The 27,427-nt window shown below is 41.1% G+C and overlaps 1 protein-coding gene across 3 annotated transcripts in view; it reads left to right on the top strand.

The window, feature by feature from the left end:
* Positions 1 to 27,199, top strand: part of tns1a (tensin 1a) — a 122,955-nt gene extending 95,756 nt beyond the window's left edge. For 2 of the 3 annotated variants that reach the window (XM_084426088.1, XM_084426087.1), the window contains exons 17-34: positions 10,288 to 11,817; positions 12,997 to 13,074; positions 13,622 to 13,809; positions 13,996 to 14,071; positions 17,828 to 17,911; positions 18,234 to 18,260; positions 20,172 to 20,319; positions 20,810 to 21,453; positions 21,558 to 21,647; positions 22,478 to 22,606; positions 22,689 to 22,784; positions 22,942 to 23,019; positions 23,199 to 23,270; positions 23,352 to 23,381; positions 24,164 to 24,332; positions 24,422 to 24,490; positions 24,611 to 24,640; positions 24,732 to 27,199. In XM_084426088.1, the coding sequence (XP_084282214.1) occupies positions 10,288 to 11,817; positions 12,997 to 13,074; positions 13,622 to 13,809; positions 13,996 to 14,071; positions 17,828 to 17,911; positions 18,234 to 18,260; positions 20,172 to 20,319; positions 20,810 to 21,453; positions 21,558 to 21,647; positions 22,478 to 22,606; positions 22,689 to 22,784; positions 22,942 to 23,019; positions 23,199 to 23,270; positions 23,352 to 23,381; positions 24,164 to 24,332; positions 24,422 to 24,490; positions 24,611 to 24,640; positions 24,732 to 24,873 (3,680 nt within the window). In that variant the 3' untranslated portion in view covers positions 24,874 to 27,199. The remainder of the gene's footprint in view (positions 1 to 10,287; positions 11,818 to 12,996; positions 13,075 to 13,621; positions 13,810 to 13,995; positions 14,072 to 17,827; positions 17,912 to 18,233; positions 18,261 to 20,171; positions 20,320 to 20,809; positions 21,454 to 21,557; positions 21,648 to 22,477; positions 22,607 to 22,688; positions 22,785 to 22,941; positions 23,020 to 23,198; positions 23,271 to 23,351; positions 23,382 to 24,163; positions 24,333 to 24,421; positions 24,491 to 24,610; positions 24,641 to 24,731) is intronic. The other variant, XM_084426089.1, reaches the window with a different exon arrangement.
* Positions 27,200 to 27,427: the final 228 nt, after the last annotated feature.

The following is a 27,427-nucleotide window of genomic DNA, read 5'->3' as shown; positions in this document are numbered from 1 at the left end:
TCCGAGTCACCAAGGAAACGGCCCGTGCAATCGGCCATTCCATGGCGGCAATGGTGGTCTCGGAGAGACATCTGTGGTTAAATCTGTCGGGCATCAAGGAGAAAGACAGGGCTTTCCTCCTTGATGCCCTGATTTCGCCTTCTGGCCTGTTCGGCGACTCGGTTAACATCGTCGTCGACAGGTTTCAGGAGGCGAAGAAACAGTCTGCAGCCTTCAGACAATATCTCCCTCGCCGCTCAAAATCAAAGAAGCCTGCCCCCAGTGGGCAGCTGCAGCCATCCACCAGCTCCTCCACCTATAGACAAGTGCAAAAAGAGAGCGTCGCTTCTAGAGCCCCCCCTCAAACAGCATGGGGGCATAGATGCTCAGCCGAAGCCTCAGCCTAAGCAGGGCGACCTGAGGGCCGTCCTGCAGGCGAAAAAGGCTAGGTCCTCTGCGGGCGGGGAAGCGATCGAGGTCGCCTGCTAAGCGGAGCCCGCAGGAAATCGATGTCGACTTCCCGCCGTCAAGTGCACTTCGAGACGCATCGGTTTCCAGCGAACGCGCCCTGCACTGTCCGCCCCACAGGCTTGCAGCCAGGCAGCACTCGCGTCCGCACATCGAGAATCGTTTTCGGTCGAACCCTGCTGGAGATCCGCTTCAGGGGGCCAAGAACGAATCCTGATTAATACCCGAAGCCAGCCTCGGTTCCCGCCCACCAAAGTTCAATGGGGTGGTCTGGACTGTAGTCGACCCAAAGCAGAGTCGGGTTTTGGAACAAGAACTCCCTGCTGATAAAGGAGACTATAGAACGTATTCCTCCTCCAGACAGGGAGTCCGGGTTTTACAGCCGCTACTTCATAGTTCCCAAGAAGGATGGGGGGTTGCGTCCGATAATAGATCTCAGGCACTTGAATCGGAGATTCAGGTTCAAGATGCTCACTATTCCCATCATCGTGAACCAAATTCAATCCGAGGATTGGTTTGTCAGGATAGATCTGAAGGACGCATACTTCCACATTTCCATCCTTCCATCTCACTGGAAGTTCCTGAGGTTCACTTTCGGGGGCGAAGTGTACTAATATCGGGTTCTTCCGTTCGGCCTAGCTCTCTCCCCTCGCACATTTACAAAATGTATGGACGTAGCTCTAGCACCGCTGAGGCTTCAGGGTATCAGGGTCCTCAATTATATCGACGACTGGCTGATCCTGGCCCAGTCACAAGAGCTGGCAATTCGGCATCGAGATGTTGTCCTTGCCCACATCCAGAGCCTGGGGTTGAGACTCAACACGAAAAAGAGCATGTTGGCACCAGCCCAGAGAACCACGTTCCTGGGAGTGGTGTGGGATTCAGTCACGATGTGGGCACAATTGTCTCCTGCACGGATCGAATCCATCCTGGCCACGGTGACCAAGATAAAGCTAGGCCAGGCCATCACTGTAAAACATTTTCAGAGAGTGTTAGGTCTCATGGCAGCAGCATCCAATATCATTCCATTCGGTCTCCTGCACATGAGGCGCCTGCAGTAGTGGTTGAAAACCAAGGGGTTCTCCCCGAGGGGAAACCCATTTCGCATGATCAGGGTTACGCGCAGATGCCTTCGTTCCCTATCTATGTGGAAGAAAGCTTGGTTTCTGTCCCAAGGTCCCGTGCTGGGAGCGGCATGTCGCCGGAAAGCCGCCTCGACAGACGCCTCCCTCACGGGCTGGGGCGCGGTCATGGACGGCCACTTTACGAGAGGTCTATGACAGGACCATCATTCCTCTTGGCATAGGAAATGTTGCGAGCTCTGAGGAGCTTCCTGCCGGATCTCAAGGGTCATCGCGTGAGGACGGACAATATGTCGGTGGCGGCCTATGTAAACCATCAAGGGGGTCTGAGGTCTCGCCCTCTATGCAGACTGGCGCATCAGATCCTCCTGTGGTCCCAGGGGAAATTGTTGTCTCTCAGAGCAACATACATCCCAGGGAATCAGAATCAGGGAGCAGACATCCTGTCGAGGCAGGGGCTGAGGCCCGGGGAATGGAGACTCCATCCCGAGGTGGTGGATTCAATATGTCAGAGGTTCGGCCCAGTGGAAGTGGATCTATTTGCGTCTCAAGAGACGACTCACTGTCCACTGTGGTTCTCCCTCACACATCCAGCCCCACTGGGGTTGGATGCCATGGTACAGACGTGGCCGAGGCTGCGTCTGTATGCATTTCCCCCGATCGCTCTGCTCCCGGGAGTTCTAGAGAGGGTTTGTCGCGACGGGATCAGTCTATTATTGGTAGCCCCGTTGTGGCCGGCCCGAGTATGGTTCTCAGACATAATATTACTCCTTGACGGGCCTCCATGGGAGCTTCCCATCAGGTGGGACCTGCTGACTCAGGCAGAGGGCTCAATATTTCACCCTCGGCCCGAACTATGGAAACTGTGGGTCTGGCCCCTGAGGGGGCACAGTACCGAGAGGCCGGCCTGTCAGCAGGAGTAGTGGAGACCATACTTAGCTCTAGAGCTCCCTCCACGAGGAAATTGTATGGCCTAAAATAGAATGTTTTCACCGTATGGTGTAGAGAGCGTGAGGTGGACCCAGTTAACTGCCCCGTGGCTTCAGTGCTGGAGTTCCTCCAAGATCGCTTCTCGGCTGGTCTTACCCCGTCCACTCTCAAGGTGTACGTGGCTGCCATTTCGGCTTTCCACGCTCCTCTGAGTGATGGGCCTCTGGGGAGACAGCAGTTGGTCGTACGTTTCCTCCGTGGGGCATGGAGGATGAGACCTGCGACTCGTACCAGGGTTCCCACTTGGGACCTGGCGGTGGTTCTCGAAAGGGTTGGTTGAGGCCTCCTTCGAACCGCTGCAGTCAGCTGAGGCCAATAACCTTTCTCTAAAGGTGGCTTTCTTGTTGGCCATTACTTCTCTGAGGAGGGTAGGAGATCTCCAGGCGCTCTCTATTTCCAACGGGTGGAAAGCCATCCTACATCTTACATCCGGTTCTGCAGGCTTTTCATCCTCCACCTCATGTGACGGCGGATGAGGAGAGACTTCACCTGCTCTGCCCTGTCAGAGCACTCAAAATATATATCCAGAGGTCCTCCTCATGGCGGAAGTCAGACCAGTTGTTAGTGTGTTTCGGGTCGTCCAAGAAAGGGCTTCCTGCTTCTAAACAGACCATTAGCAACTGGATTGTCCATGCTATATCTATGGCCTACCAGGTGCGCAATTTGCCTTCACCTCTGGCCGTGAGGGCTCACTCTACCAGAGGCATGGCGTCCTCTAGAGCCCTCCTCTCAGGGGCCCCGATCCAGGAAGTCTGCGATGCAGCAGGATGGGCCACCCCTCACACTTTTATTAGATTTTACAGCCTGGACATTCCATCAACACCTGGCACACTTGTGCTCTCGTCCTAAGTGTGCCTGTGCGCAGCTTCACACTAGGACAGGCAGGGCTCGTTGTGGCATAGTGGGTACTCGTTCCCCCAAAGTGTCATTCGACGCAGTTCGAGTTCCCTCGAAAGGGAACGTCTCGGGTTACGACTGTAACCCTTGTTCCCTGAGAAAGGGAACGAGAACTGCGTCCCTTCGCCACGCCTCCCCCTGCCTGGGAGCGCTTGCTTCATCACAGAAGCTATCTCTGTTGTGTGCCGGCGTCCTTTTGTAGCTTCCGCATATGCCGTCACACATTACGTCATGACGCAACACCAATCAGGATTGGTTTAGTTTCATTCATACTTCAGAGGCGCTACGCTGAGGGGCGTTCCCCCAAAGTGTCATTCGACGCAGTTCTCGTTCCCTTTCTCAGGGAACAAGGGTTACAGTTGTAACCCGAGACGTTTGTAATCCTTACTAAGTGATTTCTGTAAAAGAAAATATCTCCCTTTGCATTGAACTTGCTCAAACAGCAACATTACACACTAACTAAAGTTAAAAAAGGGAAATCATAATCAAGGACCCCTTTAACAAATGAGACCTTATTGTAAAGTGTTACAGAAATATGTAATAATTTAATAACTAGATCATTATTTCTCTGTCACTTATCAAATGTAACCAAATGTCATTTGCACAAGACATCTTTGCTTCCACTGAAGGCCACAATTTGCTATTTGGAATATTCTCTAATCATACTGGGACCATCAGGTGTAGCACTAACTTGTCCATGCAAGTGTGTGTGCATGGTGTAGCAAAACTAAATTTTTTGGAACCCAACCTAATAGGCTGGACACTATTTAGGAGGCTTTAGCTCCTCAATATCTCAGCCATCCTAAAAATCTTTAAATAAGTCAGCTACCCTTAAAATATTTAATTAAGCAGAGCAAACTGAACCCAGCTGAAAATTTGACAGGCCCCATTCAGTGCCCCAATCCTATAAAATTGTGTCTAACGTGAAGCCAAATGATCCTTTGGCCAAACACTCCAAAATCAGAACAAAATAAACCTAGATTTGTGATCTCATTTTACATTCTATCTGAGTGTTTTTTATTTTATTTAAAAAATATATAATGTGAGCAAGATTCTACCTCTACTTAACATTCTAATGAAATCTTACATTTGAGGCAAGAAATGCAACTAGCAAATAATTGCAAATAATTTGAATAGTGTTTTATTTTAGTCTCTCTCTCTCTCTCTCTCTCTCTCTCTCTCTCTCTCAGTTTAGGGGTAGGTTAAGGGTTAGGGGCTGGAATAAACAGTTTGTACAATGTTTTTTTTTTTTTTTTTTTTTATATAAAACATTATTTATATGGAGTATTCTTATTTTATAAGTCCCCATAACTGTGTGTGTGTGTGTGTGTCTGTGAGATGATAGAATGTTATGCTCAACATGAATGAGCTGTGCTGTCACTGAACAGTAGCTGGATCGCTATGTGACTTCATGTTGCATATAAACAGTCCACCCCCTGCCAACACCCCACCCCCCTTTTTTTTACTGGATCATGATGCCTCTTATGCTTTCACATGTCACTGCCATTTTTGTCAGCTTACCAATGGGCCAATTTATTTCTGTAAAATGCCCGCCCATGTATCCTCCATGTATCCCCCATGTATGTCTATCAGTCAGTCAGTCAGTCTGTCTGTCAGCCATTCTATATAGCTGTCTACATGTCTGCTTTCCACCTCATATTCTTTTTTCAGATATTCCCTGCTGTCTGTCTGCCATGTGTCTGTCACCTCTCATACTTACCTTACTTTTTTTCTCTCTCTTTGTATATACTTTTATTTATTAGAATGTTCTTATCATTTTCTCTCTATTTATACATTTGGCCAGTATAACAAGATTATGGAATGTTGCACTGAAGTTGCCCTCTGCCTCTTCTCTCTCTTGACCAATACTCTGGCATTATTTACCCATGATATCATTCCCTTGGCCCTAACCTACTGGTATGGCTGTTGCTAGACAGATTGAGTAAGACTTGGCCATCATTATGCCAAGCAAGTTTGTGCATATGTTCGGAACCCCAAACAACAATCATTCATTAGTTACGCAAAACTACTTAGGTATAAGTTACCAGGGGCCAGTTGCATAAACATAGCCATTGAGTTTTTCTTAGACTGTGTCTTAAGAACTAATTTGACCAACTAGCAGTTAGTTAGTTAGTTAATCAGTCTTACTTTTCAGTGTCAAATTAGACCAATCTACGTTTTTACATAACTGACATAAAAAAGACACAGATCTAATTGACAGTGACAATTGTTTATACTGCACAGTAACACTGTACTGCTGAAAACTGTTCTTCTTAGGTCAGTGTTTATGTAGCATACTAGCCTTTTAAGAACAACAGCAGACAATTCAAAGTGCTGTACAATTTAAAAAGTATTAAAGGGGTGGTTGATTATGATTTCACTTTTCTAACTTTAGTTAGTGTGTAATGTTGCTGTTTGAGCATAAACAACATCTGCAAAGTTACAACGCTCAAAGTTTAAAGCAAAGGAAGATATTTGCTTTTAAAGAAATCGTTTTTTAAGGACTACAACAAACGGCTGGTAGGGACTACACGACATTCCTCCCTAGCGACATCACTAACCCTAAAATTTGCATAAACCCCGCCCCCGGAACACGTAGTCCATGTTGAGAAGAGGATGAGTTGTTGTAGTAGAGCTCATTTGTGAGTCTGCTCAAGCTGTCGCATCCGTCTTTTCACAGGCAATACAGTACGTAACACAAATGCAATAACATGTCACTCTGTATGCATCTTACAACAGTTCCCACACAAGCGATTTATAGATTATCATGAAAGAATATGCTAATCAATGACTTGAAGATAGTTAACTCCACATCAGGAACATAAATTCATCAACTAACCATTGCATTCTACATGTCACTTCTTCTTAAATCTCTCCATCATTGTCCGACTCCAGTTTAAACATAAAAGGCAGAACAGTTTCTGACATTTTAGTGCTTGTCTGTGAGGTAATCGGAGCTGCTAACACACAAGTTATTGAAGCTCCGCCCTCTGTGCGGGAGCAGCAGCTCATTTGCATTTAAAGGGACACACACGAAATGACGCGTTTTTACTGACCCTCTAAAAGGGACCACTTTAACATGCTGTGCAAAATTATCTGTTGGGTATTTTGAGCTAAAACTTCACATACACACTCTGGGGACAACAGAGACTTATTTTACATATTGTAACTGGTTAGGTCTGTGAGGTGGAGCTGAGAATCATCAGTATAGCAGTAATATTATATTTGCATATGTGGAAGATTGAAGCCAGAGGGAGCCGAGCATGTAACGTGCAACAGAGCCCTAAAATGGATCCCTAGGGATTATCACATGTGACAGGCACAGTTAATGAGGAAAAAATAGTGATACTAACAACAAATGTCCTATACAGCCTATACCAGCCAGACAGTGAGTGAACAAACCTGCGTCATTCTAGCTGTTAGGATGGATTTCAAATGACTAAAAATCAACATTGCCAGCTACAGCCTATATCAGCCAGACAACAAAGGAATTAAATTATTACTATCTGCATCTCTCTCAATTAAAAGGGATAGTTCACCCACAAATTTAAATTAGCCCATGATACCCTCAAGCCATATTAAAAAATGTCCTGGCTCTTCCAAGCTTTATAATGGGACTGAATGGGCATATTTTTCCCAAGTCCATCAAAGCGCATCCATCTATCATAAAAGTGCTCCACACGGCTCTGGTGAGTTGATAACGTCCTTCTGAAGTGAAGTGATGCGTTTGTGTAAGAAAAATATCCATATTTAAAACTTTTTCGTCCGGCACACGGCCGGTATGTAATGCAATGCTATGTTTCCTGTTCAGCCACCTGTGTCATGCATCAGAAGTTTGCGACCAATGTACTATTTTCTGTTGGGAAATATGACAATTATACCTGCTGGGCAAAAGGTTATGTCATCATTTTGTTGTAGAGCAAAATCAGGTGGCAGGGTTGGTGTCATTGTCCCAGAGACAAGGTGTGTCAAAAACTCAAATAACTTGACCTCACAAAGCCTTTAACCTGTATCTGTGATGGCCAATTTACTTTTTCTTCTCTCATTTTTGAACATTAAAGGTGTGATGATGCTAAAACTGACCTGCTTTTGGATGCGTTACCATATAGGCAGCCATCCATAGAGGTTCATGTCTGATGTGGGGATCTGTTGCTGATTACTGTGTATGATATATGCAAATAGCTGAAGAGACTCAAACAGAAGATGTAAATCTTGTAGAGATATAGATCTAAATCTTGTAAATGTGATAGGTTGTGCAAGGTACAGAATAAAATTGTAATTGTTGTTCACTGAAAATCTTCCCCTTTGCTCTGGCTCTCCAATCTCATTATGCTTTTTTAAACTTGCTGTGTCATGATTGGCCACATGACACATCAAACCAAAGGTCAACGTCAAACCTTGTATTGTATGTTGAAGACTAGGGATGTGTCCGTAGCTGAATAGTATGTTCGGAAAGGAAATGACACATTCTGCGGGGCCCCTAAACAGGCCTTGGTGATGGAAAAAATATGAGATTGGAGGAAAAACTATATTTCAATGTTTTTGCATTCTCTCACAATTAAATAGTTAGTTAATTAGATTTTATATACAGTGGGTACGGAAAGTATTCAGACCCCCTTACATTTTTTACTCTTTGTTATATTGCAGCCATTTGCTAAAATCATTTAAGTTCTTTTTTTTTCTCATTATTGTACACACAGCACCCCATATTGACAGAAAAACACAGAATTGTTGACATTTTTGCACATTTATTAAAAAAGAAAAACTGAAATATCACATGGTCCTAAGTATTCAGACCCTTTGCTGTGACACTCATATATTTAACTCAGGTGCTGTCCATTTCTTCTGATCATCCTTGAGATGGTTCTACACCTTCATTTGAGTCCAGCTGTGTTTGATTATACTGATTGGACTTGATTAGGAAAGCCACACACCTGTCTATAAGACCTTACAGCTCACAGTGCATGTCAGAGCAAATGAGAATCATGAGGTCAAAGGAACTGCCTGAAGAGCTCAGAGACAGAATTGTGGCAAGGCACAGATCTGGCCAAGGTTACAAAAAAAATTCTGCTGCACTTAAGGTTCCTAAGAGCACAGTGGCCTCCATAATCCTTAAATCGAAGACGTTTGGGACGACCAGAACCCTTCCTAGAGCTGGCCGTCCGGCCAAACTGAACTATCGGGGGAGAAGAGCCTTGGTGAGAGAGGTAAAGAAGAACCCAAAGATCACTGTGGCTGAGCTCCAGAGATGCAGTCGGGAGATGGGAGAAAGTTGTAGTAAGTCAACCATCACTGCAGCCATCCACCAGTCTGGGCTTTATGGCAGAGTGGCCCGACGGAAGCCTCTCCTCAGTGCAAGACACATGAAAGCACACCTGAAGGACTCCAAGATGGTGATAAATAAGATTCTCTGGTCTGATGAGACTTTTTGGCCTTAATTCTAAGCGGTATGTGTGGAGAAAACCAGGCACTGCTCATCACCTGTCCAATACAGTCTCAACAGTGAAGCATGGTGGTGGCAGCATCATGCTGTGTGGGGTGTTTTTCAGCTGCAGGGACAGGACGACTGGTTGCAATCGAGGGAAAGATGAATGCGGCCAAGTACAGGGATATCCTGGACGAAAACTTTCTCCGGAGTGCTCTGGACCTCAGACTGGGCCGAAGGTTCACCTTCCAACAAGACAATGACCCTAAGCACACAGCTAAAATAATGAAGGAGTGGCTTCACAACAACTCCGTGACAGTTCTTGAATGGCCCAGCCAGAGCCCTGACTTAAACCCAATTGAGCATCTCTGGAGAGACCTGAAAATGGCTGTCCACCAACGTTTACCATCCAACCTGACAGAACTGGAGAGGATCTGCAAGGAGGAATGGCAGAGGATACCCAAATCCAGGTGTGAAAAACTTGTTGCATCTTTCCCAAAAAGACTCATGGCTGTATTAGATCAAAAGGGTGCTTCTACTAAATACTGAGCAAAGGGTCTGAACACTTAGGACCATGTGATATTTCAGTTTTTCTTTTTTAATAAATGTGCAAAAATGTCAACAATTCTGTGTTTTTCTGTCAATATGGGGTGCTGTGTGTACAATAATGAGAAAAAAAAAAAAAAGAACTTAAATGATTTTAGCAAATGGCTGCAATATAACAAAGAGTGAAAAATTTAAGGGGGTCTGAATACTTTCTGTACCCACTGTATTTTGCGGGCATCAGGGAGCCGCTATCAATACGTGGGGTATTAAAAAATTGCTTTCAAATTCGCTATCACATGTACTCTGTGTATAGGGTGCAGCGGTACTTACCACACATTTTACAAGATAAGATTTTTGTCAATGAAGCCCAGGATCTGGTGTGCACCAAATCCTCGGATATAGTCCTATCAGTCATCTCTCCTTACTGTCTTCACATGATAAGAGAAATCTGATGTACTGTAATGTAACCGACTACCGCAGCAAGCCTAACCATGTCTCTTTAGGGGCTCTGCTGAATGCATTTTTTATTTTTTGTGCCTTTTAGAAATCTGATTTAAGCTTTGGGCATATCCTTATTTAAAGACACTACTTTTTAAATTGAACTTGAGCGCAAATGACATTTGAGAGCTCAGGTGGAGGGTAAGATTTTCAGTTAATAACGGATTCAATTTGATCTTGTTGGCCTCCATTGTCAAAGCTATCATTTGACTTCAGAAGAGAAACTGTCCAGAATAGTGGATGTGTCATTTGTACTAAGATGTATAGGTTCAATGACGTTACAAAAGGGTGAGCAAATGATAGTGATCATTTTTGAGTGATCTAGTACAGAAAATACGATTTTTAATGTAGAAAACTAACAAATTGAGTTTATTAATGCTATTTTTATAACCTCTCTTTCAGACGTTGCTCATTCTCAAGGTCCAGTAAACAGCAGCCTTTACGTCCAGGTTCAGAAGAAAGACTCTCTTGAGGGTATTGTGTCTGCCTGTGGGGCTTATTCAACTGACCGTGCTCCTCCTGTAGTTGAACACGCCCTTCCTCTTCCAGTGGCCAACCATCCACTACCAGCTGCAGATCACGCCCTTTCTGTCAGCAGTGACTCAGGCAACTCCACTGCTTCTGTTAAGACAGACCGCACAGATGATGCTCAACAGTCTTTATCATGCTCAGGGCCTGTGAGCCAAGTTCCTCCTGAGACTGCAATTAGCCCTTGTGAGAACCGAGAGTTGGAACAGCTTCTGAGTGGTTCTGAGGGACCACCACATCTCTCTCATCAGAATTTCCTCTCTTTTGCTAACACAAGCCCAGGGGGTGGTGTGCGGCACCTTGTGCCCGCCCAGGTCCACGTTAACGGACAAGCAGGTGCTGAGCGTGAAACTGATATTATTGACGACGAGTTACCGGAAAGCCAGGTTGGAGATAACAGTGCAGGCAGTCTTGGCACACTGTCCTCCTTTGAGGGTCAAGATACACCAGCTGACAGAAAAGCAGTCACTGAATCCACTGTAGTAGAAGTAGACGGACAACGTGGTACTTTCCTAGAGCGAAGGCCTAAAAAGGAGATGCCTGTACACCAGCTTCGAGGGTCTTCATCAGCACATGGACTGATAGACTACAGTGGGCAGAACGAAGGAATGTATCGCTCGCAGTCATATGGTGGCCTGGTGCTGGATGGAGGACCTCGGTACATGCCACAAGCTCCTGAACGTAATACCAGCAGCCGAGAGGCAGTGCAGCGAGGGCTCAGTGCTTGGCATCAATATGGTCTTGTGGATGACCCCTTCTTTGGCTCGAATGGTACCCTGCCACATTTCCCAGCTCGTGGAGGAGGATCACAGCAGGATGTAGAACAGTCTATAGATGCCCTAAATATGCTCATGCTTGACTTGGAGCCTTCACATACACCAGTTCCCAAATCTCAGAGTGCTCCACCTGGTGAGAGCATCTCAGCTTTCCAACCACCTTTTGCCCAGACACTAGCCAGACCTTCTTACCAGGCTGACCAGGCCATCTATAGCGTCACTGGTGGCCCACCTCTCTCTTCTTCTGCCAGTTTTGGCCAGTCCTCACAAAGATCATCACCTGCTTACCCCATGACTCCACTATCTGAGCATCATCAAAGGGGTTTTCAGTCCCCTCAGGCCCATTCACCAATCTATCAGCAAGATCCCTACAGTATCCGTGGAGGTTCAGTTACAACACCATCCCCAACTTTACCCCTCCCATCTCCAATCAAGCCCCAGTATGTCTACCCAGGAACTAGCGAGGTGTCTTACTCCCCAGATCTTCAGGGCACATTCCCAAGCCCTCAGAGAAGCTACAGCACATCATCATCACCACTTCCCCCTGTTACCCTTGTAAAAGAGCCTGAGCCAAAGTCTGAGGAAGAGATGCTAAACATTGAGGGTCTTGTGGCCCAACGTGTGGCAGGTGAGGAAGATGGAAACACTTTGGTCTGAATACATGATTTTTGATGCGTATGCAAGATGTTTGAAATAAAATAAAAAATAATCATCTATTGATTATGTAATACATTTTTCTTGGTTTTACCTCTGTAGTTTAGAGAAAACAAGAATAAAAAATGACAAATTTAGCTGAAGCTGGCTCACAATTATGGTTCATTATCAAAGTTTGTAATTACAACTTGATGGATAATCAGGACATGATTCTACTTAGCCTCAGCGCTGATTTTAACACATTGAGAATATATCTTAGTCTTCTCCTGTTTTCATATAACTCTTCAGAATATGGACAAGTTATTTCACTCACTGAAATAGAGTGCATGATCTAATATTGAATCATATTTGACAAAGAAACTAATACACCAAGCACTGGTAGGCCATAAAACTGTTATCAAGTTCTCTCGTCTCCTGATTTAGTCCTATAGGAGTTAGACCAAACATATAAACATTGGAAAAGTTCCCTGAAAGGTATGTCCCACTGCATGGATACAAAATGAACACATGTTCTAATACTGAACTATAAAGTTGACCTATACACTAAAGAATGACGAAAGGAGATTATAGATGTGTCATCATTTCTCATGTGGATGAAAAGTATTCCTGGCAGACAATCACACTGTTCACATCAACTCTGTGTAGGAGTGAATAGCTGCATAGATGTAAGTCACCAGCTACCAGAATAGACCCATACCATGCTGTGCTTCAGCTACTGTACCATGCATTCTCTGGCTTGAACAACAGACTTTTGAATTTACAGGACAATACATAGTAGCACCACCTTCTGACAATTAATTGAATTGCCGGGAAGAGCTCACTGAAGCAAACTTATTCTAAGGAGGCTGTTGTGTCTCTTGTGCCACTCAGTACTATAGCAGGCCACTATATCGCTTTGGTTACTTAATTATTTAGTCACATATGTAAATCCACATACAATTACAAAAACAGATTCTAGTAATATAGCGTTGTACTTTAATTAAATATGACAAGGTCCAGAAATTAGGGTTCAGCTTCACCATTTCTTCATTTTTCTTCTTGTTCACCCTTCTGTCTGTCTCTGCTCTGGCATATGGACCACCCCTCACACCACTGATACCCCACCTGCACTCTCCTCTTCTTCTACTTCAACCCACTCCATTCCTCCACCCAGAGTACAACGCTCGCATCCGGGGCATCTCCAAGAGCATGTCCATCCGGTCCGAACATCATCGTTCCTATTCCTTCTCTGGTTTGTCCCCTCTCACGATCCTCCACCTCTCACTCTGTTCCCTACTCCCTTCTATTCTCTCTTTTTAAATCTCTGTCATCTTACTTGCCTCATATTATTTCTGTTTTATATCACTGGAATGCTTGGGTAAAGATGAATGCATATTTAAATATGATTTCATATCAAAACCAGGTCAAAGTTTAAATTCAACATGGCTGCTCCACTTTTACTGAAATGGCCATAACTTTTGAATGCAACCAGTTATTATCACAAATGTTGGTACACAATATGTAAGGCTCGGATCTAAGGAGCGTTCAGTCATCAAAAACATAGCATCCAGAGGCCACTGAATAATGTAGGGCCTGGTCTACCTTAGTAAAATGGCTGTAATTTGTGACATTAGAAACAAAATACACATTTAATAGAAATTTTGCAAAATACAGTAAAGTAAGGAATATTTATGGCCTGTATATTTTCACCTGCATTGGCAAAAAGTTAAAATTAGACACTGGTTGCACATGATCTGCATTTGTTTAAAGAACTTAGAACACTCTTCCATGTTCTTTAGGATCCCATTCACGTACAGTAACCCCAGATGAAGCCATGCCAACTATACGCAGACGAACCACCAGTGAGAGCCAGTACCTCAGTAGCCAAAATGACAGTGCAGCCCTTGGGGTGTGTTCTCCATTGAAACCTGTGTCTCCAGAGTTTGTCAACACAATTGCAATGAACCCAGGTGGACAACCCAAGGAGGTATATAATTTAACATATATATGTATATAATTTAATTTTAAAATTGTATTTATCATTGTATTGCTTTAAATAAATTATTGCACATTTGTTTTACTTCTCTCAGTTGTATGACCGTACATAGCACAACAGATTATTATTGTGATAGATTGAACACATTTTTTTTTTCATCCTATGTTTCCCTTTCAGAAGCCTGTGCATAGTTACAGGGAGGCCTTTGAGGAGATGGAATCAGTTCCTTTTAGTCCTACCCGCAATAGTGGTGGTGAGACATATCTCCTGTCCTGACCTCTACCTTTCCTGTGTCGCCAAAAACCTTACCACATTCTCTTTAACATGTAATTTTAGCCTTCCTGCTAAAATCATGATTCATATTAAACAATAAACAAAAGAAATATATGAAGAGTTCAGATGCAAAAGCCTCTAAGTGCCATCTGAAATTTTCTTCTAGAATGATCATTTTTTATCAAGCTTGTATATTTAAATTCAGTAATTTCACTTAAATGACAATGAAAATTACCTATTAATTGTCATTTAAGTGAAATTACTCAACTTAAATATACGGGCTTGATAAAAATGATCATTCTAGAAGAAAATTTCAGATGGCACTTAGAGGCTTTTGCATCTGAACTCTTCATATATAATGGACAGTTAAAATTCTGTCATGATTTTAGGTGAGAAAAGTAAAGGTAAATGTGAAGGTGATGTATTTGATATATAACAATTGCTTTTTTACTTTCATGATATTTGTATTAAAGGGTTAGTTCACCCAAAAATGAAAATTCTGTCAGTAATTACTCACCCTCATGTTGTTCCAACCCCGTAAGACATTCGTTCATCTTCGGAACACAAATTAAGATATTTTTGATGAAATCTGAGAGCTGGCTCACTCCTCCATAGACTTCTAGGTGACCGAAACTTGCTGGCCCAGAAAAGTTATTAAAGAGATCATTAATATAGTCCAAGTGAGTAATGAGGGTGAGTAATTACTGACAGAATTTTCATTTTTGGGTGAACTATAACCCTTTAATTGTACACCACTTACAGAATGTGAAAACCATTGAATACTTCCATTCCATCATAATATTAATTCCTCTATTGAAAAATGTTTTGGATGGACTAAGCACATATGGAAGTTATGGCTTTCACATACCAACTTCCAAGCAATGATGAAAATATTCTTGGAAAGAATTTGCATTGAATACTGAATTTACATAGAATTGCTGAATCTGCTGTGACAAGGGAGGCTGCATGTGAAAAACTGTTCTGTGGCAAGGTTAGGCTAAATGCTGAATGCTTAAATGCATTTTATCCTGACCTATTTATTTGTTTATTTATTTATTTATCAGCATGTTAAAAGGTGTGAGAAGCGGTCCATGCATAATGCGAGGTTTGATACTATATGTATCAGTACATAGTAACTGATTTTGTTGTTGTAACTACCTCTGAAACTTTCCATATGTATATTGTGAGTAGTTTAGCTCCTTCATGCAAATCTAATGATTTAAGGGAAGCCTATTATAAAACTTAAAGTTACTTATATTTTCCACTTTCAACGCTTGTATATTTCCCTGCTTGACTCGTGTCTTGCTTTTGGCTTCTGAGTTTGGAGTTCATTTGCATGAATCAAGGGCACCTCCTTACTGCTTAAATTATTGGCATTATTTACCTCAAATATGTATAACATTTTTGAGATGGAGAGCTGTTAAGCTGCAACCCCACTTTTGAAAAATCCCCAGAAATGACATACCCAAACTGAAACAGATACAGTTCATGAACCCTTTGTACTAAAAGCACAAGTATGATCTCATTTGAAAGCTGACACCTGGCAGTTTATTGTAAATGTAGAATTAATTATTGTCATAACGATTTTTTTTATTTTTTTATAAATAGCTTCAAAGTTTTGTAAAGTTATTAGAAATTTATTTTTATGAAACATCCTCATGAAAATAAAATTGAAGTTGGCACTGTAGCAATCTAGAAATGCACTACAGCTAAAGCCACATGTCTAAACATTTTATATTTAAAATCTGAAGTCTAAAACTCTGTATTTAGTTAAATGTTTTTCAAGATCATGTCATATGACTTTATTTTGATTAGACTCTAAAATGCTACTGATGTTTAGTCATCATCTATTCAGTCTTTTGTCTCTATTGTTTTGTGGTGCAAACGAGCCCCATTCAGTCTGTGTCTCCCCTGCACACATTTACACCTCTCCAGCCTGGTTATGGCTCTAAATATGCATTTCTTTTGTCTGCATTATAGTTACTAACGACTGGCTATTCACAGGCTATTCATAGGGTTTCAATCCCTATTTTTTTTATCAAAGTTCTCACTTCACGTTTGAAACTGTATCAAATAATACAAAATAATGTTCTTGAATAAAGAAACATTTCAGTAAGCATTCCTATTTAGAAAAAAAAAATCATAAAAGAATAACTGCAAGGTTGCAGGTGCACCCAGAGCTAGCTGGCATGTTAGCTTTAGCACACCATCAATACACGACCATTTATGAGATTAAAATCATGTTTGTGCTCCAAACTTACTTTATAACGCAAGTCGAGTGTTTTAAATAATCTTCTGTAATCTAATTTGGCTTCAGATAAAAAAAAAAAATCAGACAGAAAATATATTATTTTATAGTATTCTGCACGATGATAAAGTCTATATCGATTAGCATTGCATTATAAATATAATCTATTATTATGAAAATACCTGGCATGGCTTGGAGGACACAGGTAAATCAAATATCATTGAAATCATGTTTATTGTCTTCAAAACATCTTTATCTGCGATCTCTGTTAGCTTTGTGTGTGTTCGAGACTAGGCCTATGTCACACTTCCTGCTTCCGGAACGCGTAGTAGGGATTCAGAACTTCCGGTCAACAGTATTTCTCCATAAGGATTTAGATTATCAGCCATAATGTCTAAACCATCCGAGGTAGACTGACCACGAGCTATGAGGTTGTGAAACGAATGTTTTTGCTCCTGTAGAAGCTATACGTTCGTATGAAATCAACCCTGTTTTAAGAAAAACATGTTTTATCCGCGATCTTATGAAAAAAAACTACACTACCCACAATCCTAAGCGTAGCAGCAACGTCTGCTGATTGGTCCAACTCGCTGTTACCATAGAAACGTTTACCTTACTGACGAACAGCCCGCCGCTGTTGTTGTAGTGTACCGGGTTGCTCTGCGTCAGGACGTAGACAGCCATTCCTCAGCTTTCACGCTTTTCCATTTGAGAGTTTTCATTTACCATCCGAACCACATCGTCATATGTGACTTCAGGCAGGTTGCGGAGATATTTGGTCCAGCAGTATCTATCGGACTCCGCCATTGTAAAAAGTTAACCGGAAGAGCCGTATCCCTACTAAAAGACGTACTTCCGGTCTTCAATTTTTTCGTGACATAGGCCTCTTCCTGGAATGTCACATGACAATGGCTCTTCTTCATGTTCCATATATGGACTATTATTGTGCATATAGCGCCCTCAGGCTGTTGGTATGAATTGAAAACACAGTAAATTAGAGTATGAAGCGCTCATAATGATTACATCGACGCATTTGGGTATAAATTCAATAACTATTATTCCTGTCTATAGAAATATGATGTAAATCTATGAGAATCTACCAATATTTCTCCAAATCTGCACATTTTTGAGCTAAAGCCCTGAGGGACGTTGTTTTGTGAATCGCTGTCATGACGACAGCACGGAGTGTTTTTTATGAATGAAAGCGGCTGACGCTCATAATTCATATTAAAGGTATCGACTCACTTTTTCATTTCATAACTCCTGACACAAATTAAGACATAACTGTCACTATAAGTTTCTCAGAATACAGTAGTGGTCAAATACTGAAACTTGAGTCTTATATCTTTTTAATTATGTATAGTTTGTCAAGGTATAACATTAAATCTTATAGTAACTTTGAACAAAAAAAAAAAAAAAAAAAATCAAAGTCTGACAATCAAAGTCTTTTTTTTTTTCTCCTGCCTTTCTCCCCTTTTGTTTAAATAGGTCATTCTGGCCAGGCCATTCTGCCAGCCACAGGCCTGAAGGCCCAGAACCCTGCAGAAGCTCTGGTACAACAAAGCAACTCAGGTGAGTTCCTATAAAACCAGAATAGTCCACTGTAACATCCACTTTTCTTTTTGGTGTATTATGGAAATTTTTATATACTAGTTTTATATATTCCAATTTTGTAATAATGTATTAAGTGCATTGCTTGGTTTATTAATCATTACATCAGAAATACCCCTCTGCCCCACACCTCTCATCTATTTGCAGTGCTTATTTCTGTCACTGCTTTGCATTCTCACCACATTCACACTATCAATATTCTCTTCCCCTTATAACCCCCCCATAAAAAAAAGAAGAAAACTGTCACTACTCCTCTTTCTCTTTTTGTGTCTGACGCTGTCAGATTCTGATTATAGTGATGGTATGGAAGGTAAGACTATTTTTTTTTAGATGACAGTGGGAACCCATACAATGACATTATGTCATTATGCTCAAGAATGCTACACATTCCCTTCTGCACACATTCACTCCTGTTAACTTCTGAAAACCATTCTTGTTTATGTTTATGTGGGTTCTATTGAAATGGTATTTCAGTATTATAGTGTAAAAATAGGGCTCTGCTCAGTGACTCTGAAATTGTTTTCCCCAATAAAATTCAAATGATAAATAAACATGCTCAAACACCTTTCATTTGTCCTAATAAGGCAGCATAAAGTGTAACAAAAAGAATACATATTTAATGATCCAACCTGCTCCAACTCACCTGTCTGAATCATGTTCAGGTGTGTTTGATTAGAGTTAAACTCTTCAGGACTGTTGCTCTCCAGGAGCAGGGTCGGCTACCCATGATTTATACAATGCCCTGAGCATGCTCAAAGTCCCTTTCAAGGAAAGTCTGTTCACTCGGCGGCCATATTTGCAAAGCCTCCGGGCAGCTATTTTGGTCATCCAAGACCAAGTCCTAATACAATACTGCCCTACAAAGGCAAAAGACCGTAAGTCGCTAGAGTGTGGAACTGAGAAAAATGACTTTAAAGATTTTTAGTTGTCCCGTCAAATTAATTATAGGTAGGACACTGGAAATCTGGCAAATAGTTGTTTTAGTAATGGAAATTATATACATAAAAAAATTTTGAGCTCAAACTTGACTTTTGACCACTATTTTAAAGTTACTGTACTCTGCCTTTGTATTGTCAGCAAAAAGTGAGAAGTCATGCCAAGGCAAAAGGCAGTAACTTCCACATTATCAATATTTGGTTGCTGATCACCATTAACAAAATCATTATAGTAACACCTGTATAAAATCTAGTCACCATGGCATTTATTTTGTATGATTTACAATTATTTATAGCCATCTACTTATTGCTATCCTGTGCTTTGGTTGCATTCTGATGGCATTATTAATACATTTGACATGACAAAATACCTCCATAGATATATTAGTCCAGCGTTGGCTCGACCGTGTTTAGGGCGGGGCTGAAGGCGCCGGCGAAGTTTTGGCACTCTGCCAGCAAGATGCATGAGTGTTTCAACCAGGTCCTGTACCCGAACTGAGTGAGGCGGGGCTTTAATTCTTGGTTGTATTCATCTGATACGGCAATGCGTAATGTTTTTCTGTCAACTCTGCATAATCCTTCGCGATCGTTATCGCACGTTTGTCGACGGCGGGTTCAGACCATACTAAATGTTCTGACCGCAGTTGTGCAGGAGAAAGCTCTGAGGACATTAGAAGTTAGAGGGACTGATGGCAGCTGTACAAAGTACACAGGCTACACCGTAATTTTAACATTAAAACAAAGGCAGATAACAGTACAATCTGGTAGGTAGCATTATTTGATAGAACACCGGCACAGTAACTTCATATTGACGCGCGGCTAAACAAAGGCAGAGCACCGTAACTCCATTTCGAGCGTTCCAAAACAAAGCCAAAGAGCCGTAACTGATGTTACGGTGCTCTGCCTTTGTTTCTCATGGGCTTTTGGAAGTTACTGTTAAGACAATTCATTATTTTCTCGCAAAAACAACGGAATTGATTTAAGATACTTATCCACATGATAAAGGAGGTCTTGAATGTGCCAAAAATATAAATAACTCATTTTCGACCAAAAACGAAGTTACGGTCTTTTGCCTTTGCACGGCAGAATATTACCCATCGTTCTATCTGCCATTTAGAATTTTGTTAAAAACCAACTGTTTTGAACTCATCCTAGAGCTTTAATCACATACTGCTCAAATTTGTGTCATATAATGTTGAGACAGTGCCAGTAATAGTTATTCACAGATATATATTGTTTTCGTATTCCCAAGTTGTTTCTTGTTTATGTTTTTGTTTTTGTTATAGAGCCACATGGTTTCATGGGAACAGGAGTCCAAGGAGGAGGATTGATTTCTCCATTGCAGCACCCATACTCCTCTGCTTTTGAAAAACCAGTTCCTCCTGCCCACACTTTCAACCCACCTCAGCCTGTTAACAAATCTTGTTCTGATGGGTAAGTGTTGTTATCTGACCACCGTCCCATTCTCAAATCCAAAATATGGTAAAACATTAGAATAATGGTCTGTCATAGGAAGCACTACAGGACAAATGGGTAGTGCTACATTAACACTTCAGCTAATACTATTAACTAATATGGAAACAAGATTAACTAATCAGTAAGTAATAACAAATTAATGACTGAGATAATTCCTTATTAGATAATCAATAATTACTGAATAAGATTAGCCTTATTAAGAACTATTAACTATGACAAATCATAAAGAATTACCATTAATTACTAATCACAACATGAACATGTGCCTGAGATGTGAGCAAATTTGTCTTTTTTACTCTGAACATGGTGCTAAAAATGCATCTCTAATTACATAGTTCCTCAAGAACTACACTACAAAAATATGTGTCCTCATTTGTTTGGGTGAAATGTATCTGTTTTCTTTTATGTACTCACACTTTCTCTTTTTATCTATTTTGTTTTCAAACAGTTTTGGCAGTCAGCCTGCCTTTGCATCATTTCCATCTGAGCCCATCCGGGCTCCTCTCTTTCCAGACACCTTTACTTACCTTAACCCTGATGAGGCCACTGTTAACATCATGGGTGTTCATCATGTTCCAGGAAGCCCCAACACACTCCACCGTACGGTGGCCACCAATACACCACCAAGCCCTGCCCTTCAACGTAGGCTTGGTGGTCAGAGCAGCCCTTCTTTGGGGCGACGTATACCAACAGCCAGTGGCAGCAGTGAACCAACCACTCCCAACAGTCCTCTTTTGGGTCGCAGTGGCAAATTCATCCCGCCAAGTCCTGTGCTAGACCGTCAACTCTCACCTGCTCCAGTTTCCTCTAGCCCAGATCACAAAGCTCCATCAAGGGGCCAGGTCACTCCAGATGAGAGACATGGGGCACAGTCCAGGCAAAGCACGACTTCTATGGTTCAGCCTGGACCTGCTACCCCCACATTTGCCCTAGAGCAATCCTGTAGCCCTTCACTGTTCTTGCCCCTGGACACAAGAGTGGGATCCATTGCAGGAAATTCTGAAAGTTTTCCAGCAGACAGCACAGAAAGTAGGAAAGCTCCAACTCCTACACAATTGCCACCACAAGGACCTGAAATCACCTCAATATATGGTAAGATAAGAAATCCAGCCAGGAACCATGCAAATGAAATCACTAAAAGAAACAGACGTGTACTTATTTAATAAACTATTCAGCAAACCATTTATTCTTTTCAGCCGATGGACCTCCAGATATTAGATTGAATATCAAATTTGTTCAAGATACATCCAAATATTGGTACAAACCAGAAATCTCCAGGGAACAAGGTGAGAGATTTAATATCAGTTTTCACATACTGTTTTCTCTGAATCCGTGTAGAGTGGAGCCAAACCCTTCTGTCACAGGAGCGGCCATATCAAAACATGGGTGGGTAACTCTGGCTCTCGAGATCCATTTCCCTGCAGAGCTTATACTGCCTTCACATGCTATTGGAAATTTCGTAAATACGAGTTTCTTAGTCGGAAACTGGACATGAACGCCCTCTCAAGTGGTATTTACTACTAGGAAACTTTGAGATAACTTTGATGCCCGAGTTTGCTGCTGTGACTGGTATATCTTTATTATGTGCTTTGCATGGTCGTTATATCCATCAGGAACATTTAATTAAGTATAATATTTAAATACTCCTAGTGTTTGATTTAAGCCTATTGATAATTGTTTTGGGAGATTTTTCATTTTGATTGATATTTATAACAACAACAACAACAACAACAAAAAACATGATCACAGTGCAGCATTCCACTTATCAACATTTATTTACATGTATTAGATACTGTATGTGTTTTTCTTTTTCTTTCTTTTGGTCTAACATCTGGTTTATGGTGTTAAAATAACATTTCCCCAAGACACAGGCAAGTATGAATCTGGCAACCTCCATGATTCCTAATTCTTTCAAACAACAAAGCATTTGAATGCGACAAACATTTATCAGGATTGGAGGTAAACTCTGCAGGAAAGTGGATCTCCAGGACTAGAAATTCCCAGCCCTGTCAAAGCCCCATTTTGGTCATTACAGAAGATTTTCTGTTTACTGTGTTTTGCCTTTATAAAGAAGTATAACTGACTGGTGACACATTTTCTCATTTGTATGTTTCAGCCATTTGTATTCTTAAAGATCGTGAACCAGGAGCATTTGTCATTCGAGACAGTAACTCATTCAGAGGAGCATATGGTTTGGCCATGAAAGTAGCCTCTCCCCCTCCAATGATGCAGCAGAACAAGAAAGGTAAAATAACTCTGCATGTCATCATTTCAGTCATCACTGAACAGACCTTCCTCCTCATTTATCTTTTGTTCTTACCTTGAAGTTGGAGACATCACAAATGAGTTGGTACGACACTTCTTGATTGAAACCAGTGCCAAGGGTGTGAGACTTAAGGGTTGTCCAAACGAACCATACTTCGGTAATAATGAATTCCGACAGACGTTTGTATTTCTGTCTGCTGTCTATTGCACTGACTTAAATTGGTACCCTTTGAATACTATGTCTGTAGTCTTCCACCCATCAGCTTGTTTGTGTACTGTAACTTGTCTTTTGTGTGTGTATGTGTGTCTTTACAGGGTGTCTGTCTGCTCTAGTATATCAACATGCCATCACACCTTTGGCTCTTCCATGCAAGCTTATGATTCCTACAAGAGGTGAGAATGCCATTGTCACCCCATTTCTGCAGCCTCTGTAATTGACCTCTTCTCAGTGGATGGTGGTTTTGTTTGTGTTCTCCAAACACTGGCTGTTTTTTCACTCAGTGTCAATTTGCATTTAATCAAATCAGTCTTTGGTTTTTGAGTCTTTGTCTCTTACTTTTATTTGTGAACAGATCCAAATGAAGAGGCCTTGGAGTTAGCAACACCAACTTGTTCAACCATGGATTTATTAAAGCAGGGAGCAGGTGAGTCTCTCTCTCTCTTTCTGTTTCTGTTTCACTTCCTTATTTTTCTCCTAATTTCTTGTCAATTTCCTACCGCTTCAGGACCTCCTAAACCTACTGAAGATTATTATGGTAAATATGGCACATCATATCCTAGGTGCATGCTAATTTTATATTAACTACTGGCTATGAACATCATCTACAGTACTTTCACCATATGCACCTGAAACCGGTCCTGACATAAGGTGATAGCAGCTGACTTCACTGTCAAACCACCACAGCCATCTGAATTGATTTTGTATTTAAAACACAAACAGAATTTTAATATCAATATCACTTTTTTTTCTTTTCTTTTTTTAAAGGTTAATATCAAAAGTAGCAGTCCGAAACTGGTGTGGCCATAAGCCACTTTAAGTACTACAGTGCATCTTATCCTCATGGACTGCACTAGATTTGCCAGTTTTTGCTGTGAGATTTTACCACACTCTTACACCAAGGAACTTGCAAGTTCTCAAACACCTCTGGGGGGACATATGGTTACACATGGTTTGGCACTTTTTTTTCCCGAGTTTATATTTAGTATCTTTTACCCAGAGGTGTAAAGTCCAGGGGTCAGAAAGTAAAAGTCCTGCCATATGTTTATTCCACCCATGAACTCAGCCAGCTGATTTCACTAATTAGTTCTATCTCCTGGCTGAAAAACTGTGCTAATCCAGGTGATTGGAACCAAATACTGAGGAGGACTTTTACTTTCTGATCCTGGACTTTACACCTCTGCTTTTACCTCAGATCATAGCTATGACATGTTTGTTTTTGTTTAGTTTTTTTGCATGATACTGTTTTGGTGTTGTTTGAGACAAACAAGTTTCAGGATGCAGCCTCTATTTTGCACTTATTTTATCTTTTTCCCCTAGCATGTAATGTTTTGTACATAAACTCTGTGGATATGGAATCTCTGACCGGTCCTCAGGCTGTGGCCAAAGCCATCACTGAAACGCTTGCTGCCAAATCTGCTCCTATGGCAACCATTGTCCATTTCAAAGTGTCCATACAGGGCATCACACTCACCGACAATCAGAGGAAGTGAGTGGACTAAATAGGATTCATTTTTAAACTGTTGCCTTGAATCAAGCATATTTCCTTTGTATAACCAAACTTCTTTTTTCTTGAAGGATATTTTTCAGACGTCATTACCCGATTAACATGATAACATACTGCAATTTGGACCCACAAGACAGAAAGTGAGTGTTTTGGTTAGATATTTTAGTTGACTTTTCTGCATGATCCATGTACATTTCATAATTTCAGAAATATGTTTGACATTAAATTCAATGAGATCCTCTGGCTCATTGTTCTTACAGGTGGAACAAAGCAGAGGGTGGGGTAGCAAAGTGAGTATGCCACATTGAATCATTGTCAAAAATGTTGTTAAAGAGAAAAATATATTGCTCTAACAAACATTTACTCTGGTTTATAATGCAGACTGTTTGGGTTTGTGGCTCGAAAAAAAGGCAGCACAACTGATAATGTGAGTCACCTGTTTGCTGAGCTGGAACCAGACCAGCCTGCTTCAGACATTATCCGTTTTGTCTCCAACGTCATGCTGAACACTCAGAAACCTTGAGTGGCTGCCCAGCAACCATCTTGATTTCTCCATACGAGTCTGAATTTTCTCACCAAAGAGGATTTGGTTATTCTTATCTTATTTTTCCAGAGTGGATTATTCTTTTTACATACTGTATTACTTTATTTTTGTTGAATAACTTTGGGGGTTGGGCTCTTACTCTTTCTTCTTTGTGAAGATTTGAAAACGATGCTGTTTTTTTAGTAAAGATCTTGCTGAAAAGCAGATTAAGAGTGTGCCAGGGTTAAGGTAGTAAGTGTATATGGCAGGGATAAAGGTAGTCCCTTTTGGCCTTCCATATCAGGAGGCAGAACTTTAAAAAAAATAAAAAAAATAAAAATAGTTACAAATGCCATTATTGTGATTGAACAACCAAAGGTAGAAAAAAAAAGAAGACAAAAAGAAAAAAAGATAAGATCAGACAAGTCAAAAACTCTTTCTGTGTCCTCATGTGAAAAGTATGAAGATTTTGCATGTTTGCTTGCAAGATTCACAAGAGTAAGTCATTTTCTCTGAATTCAGAGGACTTTAGTTTACTCTGCTGTTACTCAGAAAAGCATTTTGCAGAATTTAGCTTTTCACTTCATCTTCAACTTCAAATAACAGACCAAATCTGTTTGGGGAAAAAAGTGGTCCAAAAAAAAAAAAAAAAAAAAAAAAATCACTTCGCCCCCAGGCTTGTCAAATTGATTACCACAAAAAGACTTTCTACACTTGCCTGTGGACATGGAACTAGCAACTACACTGCAGTCACTGGAAACTTTCTGCTGATAAATCCAAATGGATAGTAAAGATCCCACTGGCTCTACCCACAATGTCCTGGCTGTGGTAGTAGATGTTTAGCTTTTTTCTGAACTGTGCTCAACATCCCATTCACAGCTTTGCCCCAGTCAGTGACAAATATACAACAACATTTTGTTACATACTATTTGAGTGCATGGGTAGGTCCATTTTGTACTTGTCTAAAATGTATTATGACAAACCATGACATTTACTGAATATTTATTTTTGTTTCAGTATTACTCATAACTAATATTTAAAATAGTGTATAGTCTACAGAGAAAAAAAAGTTACCTTAAAAGTTAAAAACAAATTATTTTAGCTAAAATATCAAAATCAGGTTTTGAGAAGCTCTTGATGTAAAATGTATGTTACAGTTTTTGTCTTTATTTGAATGTGTTCACTGTGTCATTGGTAGGTGTTTTAGAATGAAAAGGCATGAATGTGGAATAAATTGAGAAAAAGTATTTTAGATTAAAAAAACACCAATACATGTATAAATTTGCCATGAGTGCTGCCATTATGTGTGTGAATCAAACAGCTCCTGCAATTGATATGGATTATGTTATTGGTCAAAGGGAGGTCAGTTATTTGCAGTTGTCTATGGAAATGTAAAAGAGCCAATGTAATGTGTTTGCCATAAGAATATGGAATTTCATGTAATGCACCGTCCATCCTGTCAGTAACTAGGTTGTTATAGGATGTTCCTTCTCTGTTCACCGTCATTAAGTGCTTTATAATCATAGATGGGGCAAAAGAGATTGAATATAATACATTATCTAAATTAATTGACAGGATGGAGGGTGTTTTGTTATAGATTTCTCTATAACAAGAGGTAATGACAGTACAAGTGAACTCTGAGTTAAGTACGCCATTGGTAGAAAGTCAAAGCAGTTGCAATGGGTTAGCAGTGTTAAATAATTAATAAGGTTTTACTGTTTTTCAAAGTGAGTTCTAGCTGCAACTGCAATGTTCCACTGTTTTAAGGAGAGTGATCATGGATGAAGTGCAGGGAACTGTGGGGTTTACAGTCATTTTGTCTATTTTCAAATAGTCAAAAAGGAGCAAAATGTGCAGTTGAAAATAAAAACAAAAATCATAAAGTGAACAACTTTTAGTTGTATCTATTTTCAGGATGTTTTGTGGTTGGTGAATGCAGACCATATTGAAATACATTGTAGCAGGACGGTATAATCGGAGTGAGAAACCCTCTAAATGCAGCTGACTTCGCCACCCTGTTAAACAGGGAAATATTAATACTTATAGGCTAATTGCCAACAAAAGGACACACAGGAACGTGGTTTCAAAAGAAGGGCCTGAGACATGGATACAAAAGCTGTATTTCACTATAATCAAGCATGAATCTTAAAAGATTATTAAAAGACTGTAGGACTGGGGCTAGAACATGCAAACATTGAAGACACTAGAAAACATGAAAAAGGAGTTACCTATGGCAGGTAAACTAGTTTAATGAGCACAAGGCTCTTATAAATCACGAAACTCTTACCACCAGGTGCACAGATCTCACTACACCACACACACACACATAAGATGAAGCATGAACACACTGCACTCTGTGACAGTCCCACCACCGCACAAGAAGGCCAACTAGCGGCCTGCCCTGAAGTCTCGGCTCTGGATAACTGGTCTGACGGAGAAAACCAGTAAACAGCGCGGATACACGATGAAGAGCAGGTTTAGATCACGGGAAACAAATGTAAAAAAAGCAGCAGCGTCAGAGAATCTTGCCCCACCGGCTTCAATGAACACAACG

This window comes from Rutilus rutilus, assembly GCF_951802725.1.
Source record: "Rutilus rutilus genome assembly, chromosome: 12".
Classification (NCBI taxonomy): Eukaryota; Metazoa; Chordata; class Actinopteri; order Cypriniformes; family Leuciscidae; genus Rutilus; species Rutilus rutilus.
This window is presented reverse-complemented; position numbering and strand designations above follow the sequence as displayed.